The sequence below is a fragment of the Athene cunicularia genome (genome assembly GCF_003259725.1).
Source record: "Athene cunicularia isolate RWA chromosome 19 unlocalized genomic scaffold, athCun1 chr19_part1, whole genome shotgun sequence".
Lineage (NCBI taxonomy): Eukaryota > Metazoa > Chordata > Aves > Strigiformes > Strigidae > Athene > Athene cunicularia.
In genome coordinates, this window is record NW_020799124.1 from 3,656,640 (window position 1) to 3,680,331 (window position 23,692).

The window sequence follows — 23,692 nt, forward strand, 5'->3', positions numbered from 1 at the left end:
ATTTTTCATCTATGTATTATTGTCTTAAAACAGGTCAAAAGACATCACTCACTCAAGAAACTGAACTTCTGGAATCCCTGCTTCAGGAAGTAGAACATCAGGTGATTATGAAAAGAGCTGAAATACTGTTACACAGATCCCTCCTCAGTTGGCCTTTTCTATTTTATTTATTTTTAAACTATTAATTGGTGGATATTTCTTGCAGGTATCTTTTCATTTAAGTGGCCTTAGGTTGCACAATTTCTTCTTAAAAATGTGTATGCCTTCTAGAAATAATGAAAGATGTTCTGTTGCTTGAAAAACTAGTACAGGGATTAGTAGTAATATCATATAAAACTACACAGTTGTGTGTTTAAGGTAGCATTTAGATGGTGTGGGTAGATTCTGTTAGTTCTGCTGCTGCCAACTGCATATGAGTGGCTATAAATGGAGAATAAACAAAAATGTTCTGTTTCTCTTTGTGCTTTTGAGGAAAACTGAACTGGTTCTAGTTCTTTTTATTCCTGTCCACCTGTCTTTCCAAGAAGATGACGTGGTATCACTTTTTTCATCTTGCTTCTAGCTATTTAAGTTCAGCTTTTGAAAATGAAATACTCAAGTTCCGCAGAGCTTGATTGTACTTGCCCTGAACAATTCCTGCTTGCTCTGAAGAAATGGAAGGGTTTTCTTCCTTCGAGCATTACTGCATCCAGTAATTTTCTCTCAGAATTTGGCATTTTGGGATGGGGATGAGGGCTAAGCCTCTTTGAGCATTGCCCCTTGTCCTGTATTCCTTTTTCATTCCCTGTACTGCTTCTGCCTCAGTAAGAATGCTAAGCTGGCTTTATCACCTGATCAGCGATTATCATGTTCTTCTTGCACTTAAGTCAATTATTTCATACCTATGATAGAATGTCTTTGTTGAAGAATTGAGGACATCAGGAGGATGAGTGCCCCTGCATACCATGCATCAGAATTCTTTCTGTTTGCCAAGAGCTCTCTGTGTATAGATCGTTCAGAAATGACTTCTGCTGCAGCCCAGATGAGAACCTTCTAAATCCTGAATAGCAACACACATGCAGCTCTGCAGATCAGCTTCTCAATTGCAGAAAAAAACCATGAAAATAATAAATCGGTGCTAGTGGAACAGGACAACTTCTCCCTCTAAAACAGGAGGAAAAGCTTACTAACTAAAAAAGAAAAAAAAGGGAAGATGTGGACATATGGCAACTGCATAGGTCTCTACTGCTTATTTAAAGTCAGTATGTATGTCTTTGTCAAGAGAGGCTTTTAATGTATTATTTTTATGGAAGTAACAGAAGTAATTGAAGATAGAAAAAATGTGACTTTAAAAAAATGTGCATATTAGTCTCACGTAATCATCTCAAAGTTTGAAATTAGGTCTAAGATATGTTTTTCCAGTGTTTAAATAAGAAGCCGTATTTATAAATAAATTTTTATAAAATAAACATATGTCTCTGTTAGTAAAGACTTTTAGAATATACAATATGAGCTATTCAAGGAACATACCAGGTTAGGATTTATTATTTTCTTTCAGCTTTTGAAAATACCTTTGTTATTCTGGAATGAAGTGGGTGTTCTGGCCTCCTGTTTAAGATAATGTAGACTTTGTGCTGTTCACATTTGGATTAAAAAAAAAACCTAAACAAACCAGTGCTTGGCAGTACAGTGGTAAAGGACTAACTAAAATGTAAAGGAACTGTCTAATCTCACAGGAGCTTGTATTGCTGTGTTGTGATGTATTAAGCAAATTATCCTAATGTCTAATTAAGCATCCTTTCCGGATTGATTTACATTGTTATTCTTGCCTAAACAGTAATAGATGTGACTTGGTATTAATCAGACAGTTTTTATATAAATTAGTTTAACCCAAGTGAACTGTGTAGTAGTTGCTGTAACTTTCACTGTGGAATTGGACAGAGTCTTAAATATTGAGGACTTCCCAAATGGGTTGTGCAGGCTTTGGAGTGAGGCAGAATTAGAATACCTACTTTAATTTCTAAGCAGAAATTTTAGAACGCATGACTGTTGGCTATCATAAGCAATTTTGTAGTTTTAGCTGCTGACAGTTTCAAGGGAAATAAAACCCAAACAAATAAAAAAAAAAACCAACCCAAACCAACACACCACCAAGCTTCATTTTACTTTGCCTTGTGGGTAATCTTTCTGAAGCTGTGATAGACATGCAATTTATTTTGTTTAAAAACAAAAGCAGTCAAAGCCTGTGGTTTCTACTAACAACATAAGGAATTTTTTTTTCCTCCTTTTTTTCCCCGTATAGTTACGATCGTGCAGTAAGAGTGAGTTAATATCCAAAAGTTCAGAGATCCTGATGATGTTCCAGCAGGTTCATCGGAAGCCCATGGCCTCCTTTGTCACTACTCCTGTCCCCCCAGACTTCACAAGGTAAGCACTGCATTTCCTTTTTGCTGTAGTTTGAACTTGGAAGCCATCTCAGTGAGGGGGAGTCATACTTCAGCTATCGGAGCAGTGGTGATCTGTGGGGTAACACAATTTGTTCTGTTTCTGTGTTAAACCTGGTACCTTGGGCTGAATTTGGGTCCAGGCTTATACACTGAAAATGATAAACTGCTTAACTTACTCCTCTTAGTAACCTATACCGCAAGTAGGCTTTGCTGTTCCAGCAGGGCTTATTTTCTGTCCCTGCTGGGGAGTCAGGACAGTGGGTTCCAGCTGATAATTTTTTTTTTTTTTCTCTTTTACACTCAGTTTACTGATTTGTCCTTTTTCTCTTATTATTGGGTCATTCAGTATATAATTGCAAGCTCTCCTGAGATACCTCTGCAGGTCACCTTAATTCAGAATATACAGCCAAAATCACTTCGTAGCACAATTCCTCCTAAAGAGAGTGCTGCTAGTGCTGAGGAAGTCTGTTGAGAGTTTAGGCTAGCTGACTGAAAAGTGTCTCCAAAAAACTGAAAGTAGGAGAAATCCTAAAAGAATTGCTCAAATAATTCTGTGGTCTCTAGCAAAAATCAGTTTGGCTGGCTTTTAAATGCAATCTCAAAACTATTTTCCTGACATGTTTTCTGAAAAGAATAATTAAATGCTTCTCTGAGGAAAGTTTAAGTCTGAATGTTCATTTTCCTATGGCAGTAAGGCATCTCCTGCTCCGAAACACAAACCATTTAAGCTTTGTGCTTTCTGCCATGCAATAGTTTTGTCCTTTCTAGAACTATCAAGGAGTCTTACATTAAAAATTCAGCATGTTAAGAGATTATTAGCAATCACAGGTAAAAGGGCAAATCCTCTTCAATACTCTTGGTTGCTTTTCCCTTCACAACATAAAATACTTGTTTTATTGTGTGATATCACAGGGAGAGGTTCTGGGGAGAAGGCTTATAAATGGAATTTTCAGAACTACTGAAAAAAACCCAGTGTAGTCCTAGTGAATTTTAGTGGCTCTGGTGACCTAAACCATCTTAAATGCTTCTGAAGATTCCAAAAGTTGGGATTTTTAATGTCGTGTTACTCAACTCTTAATTCTTTCCCCCCTGCTCAGTGAATTGGTTCCAGCCTATGACTCGACTACATTTGTCCTGGAAAACTTCAGGTAAGAATGTGTCTTATGTTACAGTGAATATTGGGAAGCTTTTTGTGTGTGTTCTGTACATCAGTATTCTTTAAATCACAGAACAGTCTCTAGAGAAGACTGTTAGATATGAACTATAGGGATTCAATAAAAAGTGAGTAATTAACCCTTGCTAAACCGTTAGCTAAAAAGATTTTTCCATTATAAAGGCAAGCTGCTTATTTTTCTTTTTTTTGTAAAAATACTGGATAATTTTGCAAGGAGTACATATATTTGTATGAACACTTAACATTTTGCCTGGGCCTCATGCTGCTGCACGCTCTGTGCAGCAAGAAGGATGGATCTAGAGTGTGAGTGCAAGTGTGTGTGCAGCTCGTTGTTTCATGAAGGGTTTTGCTTTGTCCCAGTAGCAAATGTGGTTGGTTTTTTTTTCTTCTTTCTTGATAGTACGTTGCGTCAGCGAGCAGATCCTGTTTACAGTCCACCTCTTCAAGTGTCAGGACTCTGCTGGAGACTAAAAGTTTATCCAGTGAGTTATATTTTCAACTAGAGTCATTATCCCATCCAAAACACTTCTCTTGTAAGGAGACAGCAGTTAGTCTCTTCTCATCTTGTATATAAAAAGCTGAACATTCTCAATATAGTTAATCAGGTTCATTTAAAAGCAATTAAGAATAGGTCTTGCCAATACGCTATAGGAAATCTCATAGATTTATATTTTTTTAATCTCTTTGAGTGGTTTTTGCAAATGTTTCTTGCAGAACTGAGGTGTAGGATAACTCACCTTATTTATGTTATAAATAATACTTATTTGGGAAGTTGGGAGGAGGACAGGGTATTAGTTGAAGGCTAATCTGTTTTGCTGTGCATCCGGTTCTCAGATCCTGACATTAAAACGTGTGTGTTTTACTGATGTCCTGTCAGTGGGCTGAATATTCAGATTTCTGAAGCAAGATCTTTGGGGTGTTGACCTACAGAGTGTGATCTCTGTACAGTTCACTAACTCAGGCCAGTGTTTCCAGGAATCTCTGGCTGCTACCGCAGCTGCGTTTGGAGAAATACGCTAGACCACGAATTTTGTTCCTTGGTGATTTACCTGACATCTTCAGAGAACTGGATTAATCCGTTAAGCCCATGTATGCCCAGAATTGTATTCTTGCAAGGCAGAGGTGGGCCCCTGTGTAAGTTTTCAGAGAGCTATAAATTCAGGATTGACTACATAAGGTGTGCTGTGGGAAGGCATTAAAACTTATTTTTTAAATGGTAAGTTGGAATGTTTCTTCAACCTAGAGGATTCAAGTCGAGCCATTCTTCATCCTTGATTAAGGTGAGTGTGATGGAGGTTTTGCCATATTTTGTCTTGATTTCTGGTGATTCTAATATAGTTTCTCAAGTTCACTGACCTAATTCTTTTCATGTTGCATGTTTTTTCTAAAGAAATTGCTCTTCTTTCAAAAGTAGCTTTGAGATGCAGCTGTATGTAAAATATTTCAGAACTAATGTTTTAACCTGAGCTGGTTTGTTTCACTTTGAGAATTTGAGAATTGGACTGTAATAAACTGCTAAATAGATTTTGAGCTTTTTCACTGCTTTTTCTATGTGGTAAGTAAATGTATTTCCTATGCATTGACAAGCATTTGTCTATTCAGTCTTCCACTTAATTGAACCCCTAAAATGCTCATAATTTAAGCTCTGTTTAGAGATTTATGTCTGAGATACCAATACTAGACTACATATGTGCTTCCAGATGCAAACCCCATGTTGATTCAAGTTACAGTAGGAGTTCTAGGTCACAGGAAAATAAAAATCAGAATTGTAGCATATGAAGTAGACTACTGCTGCAATTTCTGTATTGATTGAAGCTGTTTTCTAAACTTCAAGGGTGTATCAGGGTGGTTTTTTTTTTCTGTTTTTTTGTTCTTTTTAATCAATTTATCTCTTTTATCTGTTTCAAGGATGGAAATGGAGTAGTACGGGGTTACTACCTGTCTGTGTTCTTGGAGCTGTCCGCTGGATTGCCAGAGACATCCAAGTAAGCAAACCTGTAGTAAGAGCAGCCATTTTTTTTTTTTTTTTTTTTTTTCCTCTTGGTGGAACATCTGGAGAGGTTTGTAAAGAATGACCTCAGGTTCTGTGGCATTGCTAGGGACTGGTGCACTCTTGGAAAGAATAGTGAGACTTCTGTTGTCCACTGAGCTTTGAATCCTGCCCAAAGATAATATTTTAAAGTTGTTACTCAGTGGCTTGCTTGAGATAAAAAGCAAGCTGGCCAAAAAAAACGATTAAAATCTCCTAGTATTCAGTCCTAGACTTGGTTTATCACTCTACTCCCTATTATTACTTTCTTCCCCCGTATACTGCTTGTGTACGTGTTTGGTAAAATTTTAAGACTGACTCACCTCTTCAGTTGGGCATGCTCCCAGGAAGCACGGTTCTGTTAAATTTGATGCTTCAGCGATTCTGACATCTTGATTTTTGTATTAACACCTGTGATCTTCCCCTCTTTAGGTATGAGTACCGTGTAGAAATGGTTCACCAGTCCACCAACGATCCCACCAAAAACATAATTCGAGAGTTTGCCTCTGATTTTGAAGTTGGAGAATGCTGGGGTTACAACAGATTCTTTCGTTTAGACTTGCTAGCCAACGAAGGCTATTTAAACAGGCAAAATGACACTGTGATCCTAAGGTAAGGAAGACAACTTAGTGGGGCTCTTCTCTGCTGTCGTTTCACAAAATGTCACACCTACTACTGCAATAGGAAATAATTAAGTAGCTGAATTTAAAATAATGGTGACATGTTTTGTCGTAAATGGATTTCACTGTCATAAGCTTTAAAGAAGAAAATGCTGAAGGGAGTTGTGGAAACTTCAAGTCTATCTCTTTCTTTGAGAAGAAGCTACACTTGATAGTAATAATCCTGGTTTAGAGATCTGTAGTGAACTGAACTAAAAGAAAAGGGTGTTTTCTCTCCCTCTTTAAGAATAGTTGTAAGCATAGGAGAACTTTGGGAATAAAGGAAGCCTTTAGTTTAAGAACTAATGCTGTCAATGGGAATTGCAATGTTATGACAAAATATAGAAGCTTTATCCATCTGCTTCAAATATTCTCTGTCCAGCCCTACCCTTGCTCCAGTTAAATGCTTTGTGGTGTGTGTTAGCGTTGGTTTGCGAAGATAATCACCTCTCATGTAACTGCTTCTCCTACAAAATACTTGCTGTTGCTATTCAGGGCATCCAGGATACTGAGGGTGGAAGTACATGTCATCTGTTAAATGTATTTCATGACTAGATTTCGGGTTGTACAATGTTTTTATGCAGTGCTTTCTTGGATTTGGGGTGGGAGGTGGAGAAATGAAAACCAAACTCGCTTCCTTCCAAAAAAATCCTTTCAAATGTTTCCTTGAAGGTTCCAAGTGCGCTCACCAACCTTCTTCCAGAAGTGCCGAGATCAACACTGGTACATTGCTCAGTTGGAAGCAGCTCAGACAAGTTATATCCAACAAATAAATAACCTTAAAGAAGTAAGTGGGATGTATATTAATGTCAAATCCCCTTTTATGGCCAGTAATTACCTGTTTTAGGTTACAGCGTTCGTGTTTGACAATTGTTGGGTTGTATTGGTAGTTTGATACTGGTGTTTTATTAAAATAGCACGTATGCAACTCAACAAACTTACTTGCTGTCTTCTATATGTGCTTTTGTGTATCCTTCTCATATTTAAGAGGCTTGCCATTGAACTTTCCCGGACTCAGAAATCACGAGGCATTTCACCTCCAGACACTCATCTTAGTCCCCAGAATGATGATGGTTCAGAAACAAGATCAAAGAAATCTGGACAAAGCACTGAGGTGCTGCTTGAGAATGTTGCTGCTCCAGGATTGGTGCGAGATAGCAAGGAAGAGGAGGAAGAGAAGATCCAGCATGAAGACTTTAACGTGGGAATTTTTTTTTTCCTATGTTTATGTGTAGTTTTTTGTGATAGGATAGCAGTAGAGACATAAGTGAACTTCTGAATTGTAAATTAGATTTATTATCCTCTGCATGGAAATAGTAGACTTCCGGAGGGCAAACTCTGACCTGTTCAAAAGACTGTTTGACAAAACCCCTGGGGAGGCTGCCCTGAAGGATATGGGAGTCCAGGAAGGCTGGACATACTTCAAGAGAAGTCTTAAAGGCACAGGAGCAGGCTGTTCCCACATGCTGAAAAAGCAGCAGGCAGGGAAGGAGACTGGCCTGGATAAACAGGGACCTTTGGCTGGAGCTCAGGAACAAAAGGAGAATCTGTTGCCTTTGGAAGAGGGGGCAGGTCTCTCATGAAGACTATAAAGTTGTAGTGAAGTTATGCAGGGAGAATGTTAGGAGAGCCAAAGTGCAGCTAGAGCTCAACTTGGCCACAGCTGTTAAAGATAATAAAAAATGTTTCTATTAATTCATTAACAACAAAAGGAGGGTTGAGGGAAAATCTCCCTCCTTTAGTGGATGCAGAGGGAAACCTGGTAACTAAGGATGAGGAAAAGGCTGAGGTGCTCAATGCCTTCTTTGCCTCAGTCCTTAGCAGTGGGACTGGCTGTTCCCTGGACACCCAGCCAAAAAAGCCAACAGCATCCTGGCTTGTATTGGGAATAGCGTGACCAGCAGGAGCAGGGAGGTGACAGTCCCCCAGTGCTCTGCTCTGGTGAGGCCACACCTGGAGGGTTGTGTCCAGGTTTGGGCACCTCAATCCCAGAGAGGGCTGGAGCGAGGGCAGAGGAGGGCAACGAGGCTGGTGAGGGGCTGGAGAATAAATCCTGTGAGGAGCCAGGGAAGGAGCTGGGAGTGTTCAGGGTGAGGAGGAGGAGGCTGAGGGGAGCCCTCATCCCTCTCTGCAGCTCCTGAGAGGACATTGCAGAGAGGCTGGGGCTGGGCTCTGCTCCCAGGGAATTGGTGACAGAACAAGAGGGAACGGCTGGAAACTGCCACAGGGGAGGGTCAGACTGGACATGAGGAAAAAATTTTTCACAGAAAGAGTGGTCAGAGAGTGGAATAGGCTGCCCAGGGAGGGGGGAGTCCCCATCCCTGGGTGTGTTTAAGGGTCGTTTAGATGAGATGTTGGACGATGTGGTGTAGGGGAGAACTTTGTATGAGGGTTGGACTCGATTCTCCTAAGGGTCTTTTCCAACCTGAATGATTCTGTGATTCTGATTCTGTGATATGACACACTCAAGAGAGATGATGCTAAAGAGATGTTCCAGAAGAGAGCTAATAGATTCCACCACAAAAATATTTCCAAGTTGCAGCTGAAAAATCCAACTTCTCTGTTTGTTACCAACCTTTATTGTGCTTTGAGACCCTCCGAACTCCCGTGTGATAGTGTGACACTCTGGGGGGAGAGAGTTTCTGTTCATAGCTTTTGGTGAATGCATCAAAGTGCAACTGAAATGTTTCCTTTTATAAAAAGGCTTGTTCTGTTTTTCCTGTAGCATGAGCTCTCTGATGGTGACTTAGATATAGACCTTGCTGGAGAAGATGAAGTGAACCACCTCGATGGTAGCAGCTCTTCAGCTAGTTCAACAGCAACTAGTAACACTGAAGAAAATGATATTGATGAAGAAACTATGTGAGTAACTTCAAATGCTTTTCAGATCATCCCCTTGCTTCCCAGGGCAGTCACCCTAATGCCAACGGAAACAGATTAATTTGCTCTATGGCAGTCACGGTGTGTGGGGGATTCCAGGACAATGTGAGAGGTGTTTCCTGTACTGGAAACAACACGAACTGATGTAGTTAACACTAAACACTGAATTTTTGGTCAGCTAGATCTTGCTGATCTCTTAGTTTTATTTTAGTGTTGTATTCAGTCTTTGACAAGTGATAGTCTGTGAAGATTCTTTCCCAAAACACTATTAAGAAATCTGTTTCTACACTGTAACAGAAGAGAGGTTTGGTATTAGGAAGTGTTGTAGTAGTAGGAGAGTGATAATAAGGACAGTTACCTAAACTGGAGAATTTGAGGTTCTTAGCTGAGACGATGTCAAATCCTAGAATCTTTATTAAAACATGAGAATGTGTTGTAACACGTACAGATATAGAAGTATGCAGGATCAGATTTTAGAGTCGAGATACGTATGGCACTTCTGGACTCCTGGTGAGTGAGTCAGTCATTTAATTAACACACTTGGATTTGTTCAATTTGTGTAGCTTGGAATGCAGAAAATACTATTTATGTCCCTCAAGGTATGTGCTGTAACGTTTAACAAGAGCTGAAAACCACTAATAATTCTATTTTCCTTTTTCCACCCCAATCATCTCCTAAGGTCTGGAGAGAATGACGTGGAATACAGCAGTAATATGGAGTTGGAAGAAGGAGATCTCATGGAGGATGCAGCAGCTGCTGCTACTCCTGGAACATCAGGTATGAAAACCAGCCTCCCAAAATCCCATCTATGCGAAACGCTGCGGGATTCCTTCCCCTGTTCTCCTTGGAAGCGACGCCAAGCTGCGTGTTCTGCAGGCATTTCTATTTTTGGAAGTGCTGCATCATGTGGTTTGTACTGATTATTGCAGTGTAGCAGAAACATTTCATTGGCTCAGTTAAAAAAAAAAAAAAAAAAAAAAGTGGGTGTGGATCTTCTGAATGTGTTTGTTTAAAAATGATGCTTAAGTTTGGAGGAAGGCTTTCCTGCCTCTTTGAAACCCTTTCCATTCTGATCAAAAGTAGCCTGACAAGCAATTTTTAGTGATGCCAGTGTGGCCTCTGAGTGTGTGACACGTCCACTTAGGTTTTAGCGTGCTGTAGAACCTGAAGTACGTGGAGGGAGTGAAGTAAAGGATCCTTATAAGTCAAGCAGATAGACATTTTAAATGCAATAATGAAAAGGCACTCTTAAGGTTTTTGCAGCCTAGAGATGGCCCAAATTAGCTGTAAGTTAATAAGATTCTGAGAGAAATCTATGTGTGTGTAATATATTTATTTATGGCAGAAACACCAGAAGTGGCATTCACTGGAAGAGGTATTTATGCTGCTGTGGAAGTCTGCTAGTGCTTGAAAGACACAATTCCTCAACCATCCTGCTTTCAGCTGCTGTTTCAAAACTACTTTTAATTTCTTGTGAGCTAGGAACTTGAGGGACACGTGTGTTTCCTTCTGCAGGGGCAGCCTGTAGAGTAGGAGCACAGTGGTTGTGGAAACATCATTTATTTAGAAGCTTTTAGGAAGTAATTTTTAACAGCATCTGTAAACGCTGACACAGTCTCTCGAGCTTCTTGCGTTTACCCGTCTGCACTGTGTTCCACTCTGAATGTTAGCAGTGTCACCTGGGTTCTACTAAACTGTACAGTTTTAGTCTTGCAGATCTAACTCTTTCCTCTGAAGATACTCTTCATCTTCTGAGTGCCTTGGCCATTCTGTAATGGGAACATCGTAACGCAGAGCAGAACTTAACTGAAGTTCCCCCCGACACCCTTAATCTAATCAGGAGGGTGGGACACCTGGAAAGTTCATGTGCATGTCTCTGGAATAAATGCTCTTTTGTATTGATTTGTTTACCAGTTTGTTAAGAGATTTATGTAAAAGGTGTGAAGTGAAATACTCTTTAAATTTTTTTTTAAATTATTTTTCCTCTGCTGCTTTTTGGTTTAAACATTTAGTTAGGAGCATTTCTGGTTGCTTTCACAATCCAGAAATCCATGAAATAATACTGATGTCTTTAAGTTTATTGGAATGTTTTCATTCCTACTCTGCTTGTTGAACTCTTTTTATTTTTACAGGAAATAATGCCTCACCTGTTTCCTGCACACATGCTCTTTCTCTGTAACTCTTCCTTAGGTACAAGCCATGGCTACACCAGTGCAAGTGGAAGATCTTCAAGGCGGGGAGGAAGTGCCCTGGGCTCAGCAGCCAGTAGCAGTTTACTAGATATAGATCCCTTAATTTTAATCCACTTGTTGGATCTAAAAGACAGAAATGGGATGGAAAACCTTTGGGGCCTTCAGCCACGTCCACCCACCTCTCTTCTGCAGAACAGAGGTAACTGTACATCACGCATCAGATGATTTAATTCCAACCTGGGAATGTCTCATAGTGTCGTCCCCAGAGTTAGAAGCAGATTTGAGGGGAGGGGGGAAAAAACAGATGATGGCTGCGCTTCCATATCCTCATCTGCTCGTCAGTACACTGCTCCAACACGTCCTTTGTCCTGGTGGTTGACCTCAGCTTGAGAACCCCGGATGACTCAATGGAAAAGAGAAGTGTATCAAGGAGGGTCTTCTCATCTTCCCTGGGGGGTGGACAGGGTGTCTGCTTTGCGTAGCAGCGTTGTAGAGCTGCAGTTCATGCGGTTTCTCTGCCTGCCACTGTGGGGGATGAATGAGAGGCCCTTTTCCAGAAGGGGTTGGCACTGAAGGACAAACCAACCCAACCCAGCTCTCTGCTGAGGAAGCAGTTACACCTCTCACTTCACGCAGTTGGTTCTCTTAGCGGCTGAGAGTACAAGCAGCCCACTGTGTACGGACAAGAAAATAAATCCTGGAATTTACTTTTGTATGAAAAAGGCATTAGAACAGGACTACAAAAATGTCTGTAGTAGTAAGGCTGGAAAAGCACATGGAAGCACTTGTGGGAGAGGAATGGATCAAAATGGCAGGAGCCAACAGTGATAGTATTTAAATAATTGAGGACTTTGAAGAGTATTTGTGGATCAGTTAGGACCCTTCAGCCAAAAAACACAATTACCTTCATGTGCAGCAAAAGCAAGATAACTGGTGGTTCTGGCACCCGTGGCTATTGCTGAAGGTTGTTCCTTGTTTCTCTTGTTTTGTTAGTGAGTAATTAAATCAAACCTCAATAATACATTTATCGTGATTATCACTTCGTTGGAACTAGCTGACCCAGTGCTGCAACATCTGATTTTGGGTCATTCTGAAACAACCATTTGGTGACTTAATAGAACAGAAGAGAAATGACGGTCCTTTTGCTACCAATAAATGTCTTGTTTAGCTGCAACAATGACATTGGTGTTAATGAATCTAAAAGCTAGCTCAAACTATTTGTTCCTTTGTGATTAGCATTTTAAATGTAGTCACATGAACGGTCAGATGAATTTTCAGCTGAGTGTAATCCATATTTCCAAAAATGGAAACCACTTCCCTGAGTCCACACAGAGGAGGCAGCACACGAGCTGTAAGGCTCAGCTCTGTTTTGCTTTGGGAAAGGTCTGGACAAAAGGACCTTCAGAGAGGGCGTTGCACTTTGTGCTGTACTACTGGGGCAAGATCAGGCTTTTCCTGGTGTGTTGAATGATGTCCTGGTCATCTTCACTGGCCACACAGCTGAAATCAACTGTTTTGCTGAGGTTCCCTCAAGGTTTGACTGTTCCCAGAGCTTATTCAAGTCAGTCAACTAAAAGAGAGCTGCTGTTGGGTTTGGAATTTGACAGACCTCCTAAGGTGCAGGTTTCCAAGAGCTGCTTGGCTTTATGGTTTTGGAAAGCTGAATTTGCAGTGAAACACTTACAGAATTTATAATGCTTCACATAGGTGTCAAAGTTGACCTCACTCTGGCTGAGCAGCACGGAGGCTTACTCTGGTATTACCTTCTCAACCTGGTCTTCTGGTCTTAAGTACTTCAGGGAATTCCTCCCCTGGTTTCAGATTTGAGCTCTGTATGTTAACGTATGTTGGTAGTATGAGAATCTTACACACACACTCTCAACAAATTTTATAAAAACATGTAACAAATGCCACATAAATGTCAAATTGTGAACTCAGGCTTGTCTGACAATATAAATTAGTAGCTCAGTTCTCATCAGGACTCTGGAGAGCCTTGATTCTTCCAGTCAGCAGGTTTTGGGGCCTTCTTCCATGGCAGGCAGGAAGGGAAAATTTGTTGTCCCAGTAGCTGTGCAGTGCTTGCAACCTAAATATTACGGTGCCATACCAGTGCAGAAGAATGCCTCCCTGGTCCTCGTTTTTATAACAGGGCAAAAGGTAGAATTCTTACAGCTGTTAAAAACAGATGTCTCTCTTTATTTGAGAAGAGTTTTACTTACCTGTTTTGTTCTTTTTAACTTTTTTCCCTTTGGTAAAGCCTCGTCCTATTCCCTGAAAGATCGAGATCAGCGGAGACACCAGGCAATGTGGCGCGTGCCACCGGACTTGAAGATGCTGAAAAGACTTAAAACTCAGATGGCTGAAGTTCGAAGCAAAATGTCTGATGTCAAAAACCAGCTGTCAGAAGTGAGAAGCAGCAATGCTGGCTCATGTGATGGGCAGCCCAGCTTCTTCTCCATTGAGCAAGGTGCTTTAGCTGCCTGTGGAACGGAGAGCTGCAGCAAGCTGCAAGAAATAGGAATGGAACTCCTGACAAAGTCTTCGGTTACCAGTTGTTACATAAGGAATTGTAAGTGCGTAGAAAAGGGATTGAAATGTCCCCCTTAGGGCTGTCAGTTGTATAGGTGGTTCATATATCCAGGCATCTGGAAATAGACCTCTTGGAGTTACTCATGCTCAAGTTCAGCTCTGCGAATCCAGAAACAAAGCCTGCACTAGGTAGATGTTACTGAAACTGGTTTCAGCCCTTCTTGATAAAAGCACTAAAACTTCCTCCCCGACCAGTAACACACCTAATGCAGTGTGAATGTTCTGAACCTGAATCCAGTATCGAACTGGTCCTGGCTGGAGGGCGTTTCTTGCTGAGAGCTGCTCTGCATCTGGTTCATCCCACCTGGGGATGTTTCATGCCAGTGAACAGCATTTTAAAATTCCTGACTTCCTGTGCTTTAGTAACTTAAAATCTTGCTGAAATTCAAGTAAGCCAGGGTTTTCTCTGGAGAGACTTCACCCTTTGAAAGGTGACTTCTTTCAGAGGTGCACTGTGGCATCTTTCGGATGCCGGCACGAAGGCTGTGCTGGTGCTTTGTTGCTCAGATCCTGAATGAAAACACTGATTGTTAATCCTCTCTGACTTCCCTGTTGCCTGGGAGAGATGAATTTCCAGCCTTCTGGCTTTTGATTCAAGTTATTGCTTGCATTTTGGAGCCAAGATGAATAGGTAGTGTATTATAAACATGGGCAGACTAAAGAATGGGTAGACTAGTTCTATTCCTCTCCATCCTTTTCAATACTGACCTGCAAAGCCGGGCTTTTGCAGCACCAGCAAAGGTCTGCTTTGCATTTCATCACTCCCACAGAGCAGAGAATTCCTTCTCTGATGGTGCACACGAAGAGAAAGAGTTGTGTTCAGGTCCGGAGCCCTGAATTGTGCCATCAGTAAAGCCACAGAAGGATCAAGCTAAGAGCTGAAGGGATGGGTTTGGCTGTCCTTGTCCTTTAGACTTGCCCGATGGCTGATGGAGTCTGGGTGTTGTCTTTCTGAAGGATGCCTTAGTGTTAAGGCAAGTGAATGTTACTTGTGGAGTCTCAGCCACGTGATCTCCCCTCTAGCCCAGGTCTGTGACAGGAAGGCTGTGGAAGGAGTTGTGAAGGATTCGAGTTAGTGAGCAGTGAGACTGATATGGAGCTTAACTCACTTAAACATAAAGACAGGATAGTGCAGCAGTTTGGCTGAACATTGTCACATCTTTAACTGTTTTTGCAGCTGCCAGTAAGAAAAGTAATTCTCCCAAACCTCTTCGCTCGGGAGCAGCAGGTAGCCTGTCCTTACGGAGAGCCATGGACTGCGGGGACAGCAACCTGCGTCTGAAGGGAGACGGGAAAACAGAAGGTAAACGAGGTCAGCTTTGCCTCTGTGGTGGGATGCACCCCTTGTACAAAAGCTTTTCAAGAAGTCCTTGACTCGGCAACTGAAGTTTCCCTGAGACTTGACTGGATCCCCTCTCAAATCTAGTCAGTGCTGTCGTGCCTCTGACGGCTGGTCTGCTGCGACCCAGTGCCCCGCAGCTGCCTCCCCTGACCCTCCCCCTGGGTGTTACCTGTTACTTCTGGTCTCTGAAGATGTTTCAGGAGCTAACTCCACCATGGGAATCACAGATCAAACAGTGCTGACCTAGGCTTAAATTCTGATCTGACTTAAAGGGTGTTCAGAAAGGCTCTGGATACACGTGATGAAAGAATTGTGCGATATTGCTGTGCCCTTCCTTAAGTGGTAATGAAGGGAAACACCTAGCACAGGAATTGGTATTTCGCCCCTCTCAAGTGTTCAGAGAAGGAATAGAGTATCACAGTTGTTTTCTTAGGATGCTAAATAGATAGAGAGTGCTTGGGGGAGAAACTGGAAAATACCATAAAGTCGTTACGCAGAGGAACTGTAACCTTTGTGCCCGGCTCAGCCTTGTCCAGGACTAGAAAGGTGCAGCCACCCGACTGCGTCTGGGGAAAACAGCAGGGAAGTGGGTGTCTGTGTTACTAGAAGATAAAGAGAAGTTTTAACTCCACAAGATGGGGAGGGATTAATCTGGATTTAGCCGAGTCTCCCAGCCAAAACGGCAGCTGAGACCAGCCCCGTGTGTTCAGAGGGAATGGTACGTGTTGCCCATACGCTGACTGAAAATCAAAGGGTTTTGGAGTGAGCCTGGGGAAGGTCTGGGACCGGCTGGCGATGTAAAACAACTGGATGTTCAACCTTGGGAAATAAAACTCCGTGTGCTTTGGGTTTCTCTCCCTCTCCTCCCAGGTGGCATAGGGAGCTCCAAGCTGAGTAGCCGGCATCACACTCCCAGGCCCCTGGCCGGCAGCTGCACCTCCGAGGCGCTGCCCAAGCCCGAGGAAAGACCTTGTGAAGGTTCAGATTCTGATGTGGGAGTTTCTGGCTTGAATGGTTTAGCTGCTGTAGAGAAGACCAGAAAAGTCGGTGCTCTAGGGTAAGGGGTTTATTCTTCCTTTCCTCTTGTTATCTCCTCCCCCACCTTCCCTTGATCTAGAAATAAAAAAAAAACAAAACCCCAATCTACTAAAACCAGGTGCTCGCAGCGTGGAAGAGAAATTACTTTGAAGTTTACTTGGTTGCTGCTGTTCCCTCTGGATATCACTTTTTGGTTTTATCACTAGGCTACAAGTCATCTTTTTTGGTTTTTTTTCTTTTATTTTGATCAGCTGTGGATGTAGTCTGAAACTTTGATTTGAAAGGCAGGCCCAGTCTGTTTTCCCATGATTCCTTGCAAAATATTCTCTGACTGAAAGTTATCACTTTTGATTTCCTCACTGAAGACGATGTTTTTCACTGTGACTCTACTTCTCAGCAGTTTCATAGCTCCCTGTTGGCTAATTAAGGAAAGTGCAACGGAGCACTCAGTTGTGGGGTAGTTTTTTTTTTTTTCTAAATAGCAAGAGTCGCTATTCTTGGAAAATACTCATCATAAACTTTTCCAGGTTTATTTTTTAAGATTTTAAATATTTCTAAATCAAAGCTGGAAGCTTAAGTGGGTATGCAAGAGACTTTAAACAATGAATAAAAACTAGATGTGGCACTAAAGGGATTTGTTTCCGTATCTGGATTAAAGCTGAACTTCCGACATGGGTGGTTTTTTTTATTTCTCCTAAATTCTTTCTTAAGAACGAATTCTAAAGGATGTCGTACAGAAGGAGCCCAGGCGGGTGGTGTGGAGAACAGCTCTGAAGCTGGCGAACGGCAGGGTGTGCTCTCTGAAGGTGCTTCTGCAGGGCCCGAGGAAGGTAAATGGGATGTTGTAGAGGGCAAAGGCGGTGTGATGACACTGCAGTCTACGCTGATCCGCTCTGTAATTGAAATAGCTTGAAGAGGGGGGGAAAAAAAAAGCCAAAAAAACCCAAACCAACAAAACCCCAAACCTGTTTTCATGGTTGTCGAACTTTGCTGTAACATTTGGCAGCTGTAGCATATATCTGGTGGAGGAGAGAACGCCTCTGTCACGGCTGCCTGGGGGGAAATCCTGACGTCAGGGTGCAGCAGGGATGGGAAGAGCTGGCAGATACTGTTAGACGGTGCCATCTATTTCCCTGGACTTCTGGTTGCTTTTTGTACCTCTTGGTATGTCTCCAGGTCTCTGGTGTTCAGTTACACGGCCTTGAAAATAATTTCTTATCTAATTAAAATAGTAGCCAGTGACCTTGGCTTTTAAGTCTTCTGCCTTCAGGGACAAACCACGTTGGTAACTACCTCCACGTCTGCACTAGAGTCTCTCCAACACTTCATTCGTGTCGGGTGTTGTGGTACGTAAGCCAGTTTCCTTAGAGACTTGGAGGAAACTTTTCCCCCTCCCTTCCTGCATCCTTTCCATGCTGGAAAAAAAATATTATTGCCTTTTTTTTTTTTTATGAAAGTCCACGTAGAAGAGTTTTTCTTATCTTGCTAAAGCTCTCCTGCCTTCCACCCCTGCACTAATTTGAATTTCAATGACTGAATTGTAGCGCAAAGCCTATATTAAGGTGCCAGCATCCATCTCTATCTGCAGTGTGCAATATTGTGTAGGAGTTGGCATTTACAGAAGGTCTCTCAGTGACAAAACTGAATTTCTGCTCTTAGTCACTGCAGCGTGATCGTGATGCGCTCCCGCAGCTCTCCTATTATAGCAGAGAGCCTAATAGGAAAATGTTTTTAAAACTGAAATACTTCATTGTTAAAAACCCCAGGAAACAAATATTACTTTTTTTTTTTTTTTCCTGTTGGAGGAAAAACTACAGTTGAGTTGGCACCTCACTTAACGACTTGCTTTTTCTTAGCAATGAGTATCAGCTCTTAAGAGGTAAAAGAACAGAGCAAACCCCTTTTGTCACCTCCAGAAGGGAGAGCTTTGACTGCTGTCAATGCACACTCAAGGTCTGGCAAAACGAAAGAAGCCACCTTGGTTATCAACAGCTCTGGCTCTCTTTTGTGGGAAAAGCGCGGGGGTGTTTGTGTGTGAGACTCGAATAGAGTATACTGCCGCGTGAAGGGTTTGGTGGGTGCCTTGCTCCGCGGGTCATACTACCTCTTCAAGTGTTTAAAAAAGCAGCTTTTTATTTTGTGTCCTAATTGTGGAGGTCGGCTGCGCAGGTGCCAGGGGAGTGCTGCTGGGGCAGGAAGGGGCTGCAGCCACCTGGGGATGGGGTGGAGCCGCTCCCCGTGAGCTGAGCCACGCGGCGAAGCTGGTACCCACGGCTCTGCCAGATTCCTTGGTGCTTTGGTACCTCTGAACGTGCTCCCGCTCTCTTGTTCTCCTGCCGGCTCTTGGTATTTGATAGTGGTAGCTCTTAGGTGTGAAAAGGTTGAATGCTCCAGCGATGTGATCTTACTGCCGCCGCTTTTGCCTTGTGGGTCTCCTCGGGGTGTTGTTTTTTTTTTTTTGCAGCTGGGGTGTGTCAGAAGCATGTCCTTCATCTCCTGCCAGGAATGAGCAGTGACAGTGACATTGAATGTGACACAGAAAACGAGGAGCAGGAGGACACCGCCTCTGCCTCGGAGGGGTTTAACCACGCCTTCTCCGTCCTGTCCTCGAGCGAAGGTAAGAGTTACCCCTGTGAGCTCCCCCCAGACCCTCCCGTGCCTCCGCCCCGGAGCTCCTGCTCCTGTCGTCCCCGCGCTGGCGGGGCTGGGGAGGCACTAAACCTCCCACAAGTGCCAGGAAGATGTGGAACTCCTCTCCTGGGATCCTAATTAAAACCAGATTAAAACAGGAGAGGGAAACTCTTTCTAGGCTTGAGAAGTCAGTTCAGGTGAGGCTCCCGGGGAGGTGCTGGAAAACCCACAGCTCTAGTTCTGACCTGGAACTCCCCGTGTACCCGGGTCAGCGCTGTAACTCGAGGTAACGGCTGCCCGTGGACACGGATTTACATCTTAATTGGCAGGAACGTGCTCTGAGGCTTCAGTGTAGTTTCAACAACTCATCTCCTATTTCTTTGAGAAGCTTTAACCTTCTGATCAAATTAAAAGCTGTAGGGTGACAGCTGATGCCAGGTGAAGTTGACGTTTAGCCTGAATAAGCATCCCACAGGGGATTAGCAGTGTGGCCTAACGACTGGGCTCAGTAATTGGAGTTTGCTGCTTTGCCCTGTGCCTGCGCAGGCACTAAAACCTCATGGCTTGTCAGAAGAATCAGAACATCGCTCATATCTGGCCTTGGCTTAGAGGTATCTTTAAATTGAAAGCCCCGGGGCTGTCTTAACTCTCTGTCGAGCCCACCGTGTTGCGCTACGTCAGTGCAGTGGGTCTTTGGGTGCGGCCTCCCGACGGCTCATCGGGTGACGGTCACCGGGGTCCTGTTTGGTTTGTTGGCAGCCTCGGAGCGGTGCTCCGTGTTCCCGGAGGGGGATCAGGTCGGTCCCGACGACCTCGGCTTCGTGGCTGGAGAAGACAGCACCAGGTAATTGTAACCGTTGGCCTGGGGGGGCCGCGGGGGCTGCAGCCACCGTGCTCCCAGGGCACCCTCGGCCTGCGGAGGGGCACAGCCTCACGAGGAAACTCTGCTTGGATTGAAGTGCCCGGTGGAACGTTTTTGACTCTTAAGGTGGTTGTTGCTTGAAGTCTTCAAGCTCTGTGGGTGGGAGGGTTTCTGGTGAAAGCTGGCTTTGTTTTGGAGCAGATAGAGAACGGGCTGAGGGCCTGAGGACCTGCCGGCTCGGGGAGAAGCGGCGTTTTGTTCAGTGCTGGTGGTGGCTGTGTGTGTGCTCCATCCCGCCCAGGGCCCTTCTTCAGTCGTCTCAAACCTGCTCCTGGGGCAAAGTGACCTCGGAAGGCCTTACCCTGACACGGCATTCCCACGTTCCGGCTCCGCCAGCCTCTCAAAAACTGTCTGGAAGGTTCTGGAGCCCTTTCCCAGGCTCCGGCCTCATCTCAAATGGCACAACCTGGGTGTGGGGGGTCTGTGTGGAGCCCGGGCGGGGGCACAACAGCCGCTGCAGCGGTTGTTTTCCTCAGCCTGGTGGGGACCAGCTGAACCTGTTGCCAAACTCTGCTGCTGTGCGTTGTGTTTTGAGCTGCTAAACGACGTGTGAAGCTACAACAGCTGAACGCCGGGGTAGTGACGGAGCATGAGTAACTGTAACCCAGAGCTGTGCGTGTCGCGGCTGCCTGTACTGATGTTGTTCTTTTCTGTCTGAATGTTCTGCAGTGTAAGTGCTGTACAACTCCCTAGTTTGAACCTGTTTGCACTTTGTTAATAAAATGAATGTTGAAAGCTGCTCCGAAGTTTTAGATGTTTCTGTGTCAAGGAGTAAGATGGTAGCACCTGCCTGCTCCTAGAAGAACTCCTTCCTACTTTACACCTGTCCCTTTTTCCCCTGAATTAGTCAATGAAAAGTGCTTAATATCCATCTGGGAGTTTGAAAGCCAGACTAAACGCTTAAATCTCGTCAATTCCGAGCTGAATTGACCTAATTTTACCCGAACTTGGTTGTGTGTGTCTCAGCTCCAGCTGCGGCGCCCGGACGGTGGCCTGGGCCCAGCTGCACGCGGCGGTGGCGCAGTGTGAGTGTTTACTCTTGTGCAGGGCTGCGTGTTGATTATTACCCACAGCTCAATTAGCAGTAATCACGGAGCTCTGCCTCTTCACCACTCGCAGATGCTTTACTTTGGCTAAGAGGCCTGAGCTGAAGGGAATTATTTTGATCAGCCCCAGGAGCAGTTCTGGATTATGTCCGACCTTTGCAGGGTCAAGAATGGGTGCAGGACCCTTGTGCCTCCCTGAGAACTGATGTACCTACAGCCGGTGGGTCGGGGGTACTGAAGGCTGATTTATGGAATTAACTCACACTGTGGTGTAACGGCCCCTTCCCTTTCTGGCTGTAAAAGGGGTCAGGGCGACGCCCCAGGGCCGTGCTGAGCTGCAAAAATCTGCTCCTACCCCAAGAAAGACGCTTAGTTCGGGTGGTGGTTGGTGCCCTTTTAACTCTTAAATAAACAGACCACCTGAAGTGTGGTTTAAATTACTGTTTTATTAAGATATTGGTAAAACTTTAACAGTTTTTCCTGTATAAACAGCTTTCATAAATAAAATACGGATGACTAATACATGGTTATAACTAAACTCGCATGTGAACTGTAGAACAAGGTTGAAGGGGGAGGGCCCACCCCTGTGGCAGCCTTAGCTGTCACTTATTTGCTTCATAAAGACCACGTGAGTTTCATGAACAAGATAACACAGAAAGGTTGACGGGAGCACCCAGGGACAACACACCTGGCTCTCGCCACACGCGCTGGTGCCGGAGGAGTTCTCGGGGTGAGCTCAGCCAGCTTCCCTTGTTCCAAGGTGGCTTCTAGAGTGAAGGAGAGAAAAGACCCAACAAAACGCGATTGCGACATACAACAGTTGTACTAAACCCTAAGAGGTGGGGTTGTATTTTTTTTTTTTCTTCTTTAGCTTTAATGCTGGCAAGTACAGTGCGAGCGCTGGATTAGCGAGGACTGGGGAAGGATACGGACACGGACGTTTGAGGTTGTGTTAATGCTTCATTATTACTTATTGCACATGATACAAGGGTAGAAAGTTTCGTTCCTGTTGCACAGAGGCTACGAATTAAAGAAAGATTGCCCTAAATCGCAGGCGTGAACAAAGCTGCAGTATCCCCTCCCATGGCTTCGTTTACGTGACTAGTGCTGAGTGAATAAATTGTGCTCAAGCAGCCCCTCATTTAGACCAATCTTTCTCTTTTTTTTTTTTTTTTTTGTCCCCCGTAGAACGTTGCCAGGGTGGGGAGGATGGAGGGAGGAGATAGTGGACCTGAACTACAGCAGCCGTGTCTGTAAGCACAGACCTGGCGGCGCCTCAGCGGATCTGCCCACAGGACCACGCGCTTCTCGCTGACACACAGTGTTCCAAAAACAGAGCGGAGTTTCTGTGAGGATGCACCACTATAAATGTGGCGTTAAGTTAAAAGTCTGCTTTGACATTGTCCTTCAGTGTCACAATGCAACCGAAATCAAATACCGAATGGTTTGAACTTGCAAGGACAATTGATGGCACTTCTAGGTAAAGAAAAAAGTTATATACATGCGTTTCCACCCACCTTTAGTGCAAATCGAAAGGGGTTAACAGCTCCCTGGTCTGGTGCTATACTGCTCTCTGCAACGCAGACATTCCTCAGAGTTGCACATTGAAAAAAGTGTACACAGGAAACTCCCAGCGTGGGGATCGCGGGGATCCCGCTAGTACTCACAGTGAAGAGCTTACGAGCGAGTTTTGAGCAGCTTCAGACAAACCGTCTGGAGCCCGGGTCTCAAAACCGACACAATTTAACCAAAAAAAAAAAGAAAAAAAAAAGAAAAAAATGTTTTCACTACCTACCTCCTAGTTCTGCAAACACGGTTAACACGTAAACTGAAAGTGATGCGGGTTGTGTTAACGCGGAAAAGGGATACTTCAGCTCTTTATTGGAAAGATTCGTTATACAAATTTCACCACCACTAAGATACACAATAAAAATACAAAACACAGGTCACAGACTGAATCTCAGTATCAACAGTTAATAAATACAATTAGATACTTTCATATTAGCCTAATATTTTTACATTGTCACCAGATAGACAATCAAAGTACGAGATACAGAACACTTAGATACCGTTAGAGAGGGATTATTGCTTACGTTAGCAAGCAGCAAATAAGGGCACAGGATTGTGAACTGAAGAGAACTACTTCCTATCACCAGTGGCATTAAGAGAAAACACTGCATTTCACAAAGCACTGCTTTTTTGTCTAGAGTGTAGAATCAAGAGCAGCATATATCAGACCAATAACCACTACTTTTAATATTATAGAACTTTAAAGGACTTACCTTACAAATGGTTCCTATCTACTCTATAAATATGTATTTAGTGAAGAAATGAACACTTGCTATCTATACAATGGTTTTACCTGACCACACTGGAACTACGATGGTAGATTTTTTAATATTTTTTTTTTTTTCTCCTAGCAGGATAAAATGGCATGAGTCGCAGAATTATCGTTTATGAATCCACACCTAAAAAGCTAGATCCTTCCCAAAACAGCACACCTGCAGCCCAGTGCTCTTCAACTGCTCCTGCAGACTGGGAAGAAGTTTTATCATCCGTAACGGCTTTTCATTCTAATTTACTCACACGAAGAATTGCACTTACACCACCTCTCTCTCCGAAGCGCGACAGTCACCTCTAAGATGGACCTTCAACCTGTCATTATTACTGTGAATAATTTAAAACGAAGGCACCGCAGAGATGCCCCAGAGTTGCATATTTTACCCTTTCCTGGTTTCTCAAATTTCCTCAGTAAATCTGACTC

At 43.5% G+C, this 23,692-nt stretch overlaps 2 protein-coding genes across 5 annotated transcripts in view; one reads left to right on the forward strand and one right to left on the reverse strand.

Moving 5' to 3' along the window:
* The window catches only part of TRIM37 (tripartite motif containing 37), a 28,896-nt gene extending 8,273 nt beyond the window's left edge, over nucleotides 1-20,623 (forward strand). Inside the window, exons 7-24 of one of the 4 annotated variants that reach the window (XM_026861435.1) lie at nucleotides 34-101; nucleotides 2,282-2,406; nucleotides 3,524-3,574; nucleotides 4,001-4,082; nucleotides 5,509-5,585; nucleotides 6,062-6,241; nucleotides 6,961-7,075; nucleotides 7,277-7,489; nucleotides 9,014-9,150; nucleotides 9,848-9,945; nucleotides 11,359-11,559; nucleotides 13,618-13,929; nucleotides 15,127-15,261; nucleotides 16,162-16,348; nucleotides 17,041-17,159; nucleotides 18,794-18,946; nucleotides 19,720-19,804; nucleotides 20,024-20,623. In XM_026861435.1, the coding sequence (XP_026717236.1) occupies nucleotides 34-101; nucleotides 2,282-2,406; nucleotides 3,524-3,574; nucleotides 4,001-4,082; nucleotides 5,509-5,585; nucleotides 6,062-6,241; nucleotides 6,961-7,075; nucleotides 7,277-7,489; nucleotides 9,014-9,150; nucleotides 9,848-9,945; nucleotides 11,359-11,559; nucleotides 13,618-13,929; nucleotides 15,127-15,261; nucleotides 16,162-16,348; nucleotides 17,041-17,159; nucleotides 18,794-18,946; nucleotides 19,720-19,804; nucleotides 20,024-20,027 (2,342 nt within the window). In that variant the 3' untranslated portion in view covers nucleotides 20,028-20,623. The remainder of the gene's footprint in view (nucleotides 1-33; nucleotides 102-2,281; nucleotides 2,407-3,523; nucleotides 3,575-4,000; nucleotides 4,083-5,508; nucleotides 5,586-6,061; nucleotides 6,242-6,960; nucleotides 7,076-7,276; nucleotides 7,490-9,013; nucleotides 9,151-9,847; nucleotides 9,946-11,358; nucleotides 11,560-13,617; nucleotides 13,930-15,126; nucleotides 15,262-16,161; nucleotides 16,349-17,040; nucleotides 17,160-18,793; nucleotides 18,947-19,719; nucleotides 19,805-20,023) is intronic. The other 3 variants (XM_026861438.1, XM_026861436.1, XM_026861437.1) reach the window with 3 other exon arrangements.
* A 731-nt stretch (nucleotides 20,624-21,354) lies between these two features.
* The window catches only part of PPM1E (protein phosphatase, Mg2+/Mn2+ dependent 1E), a 32,428-nt gene continuing 30,090 nt past the window's right edge, over nucleotides 21,355-23,692 (reverse strand). The window contains exon 8 of the mRNA XM_026861439.1: nucleotides 21,355-21,695. Within this exon, the coding sequence (XP_026717240.1) occupies nucleotides 21,564-21,695 (132 nt within the window). The 3' untranslated portion in view covers nucleotides 21,355-21,563. The remainder of the gene's footprint in view (nucleotides 21,696-23,692) is intronic.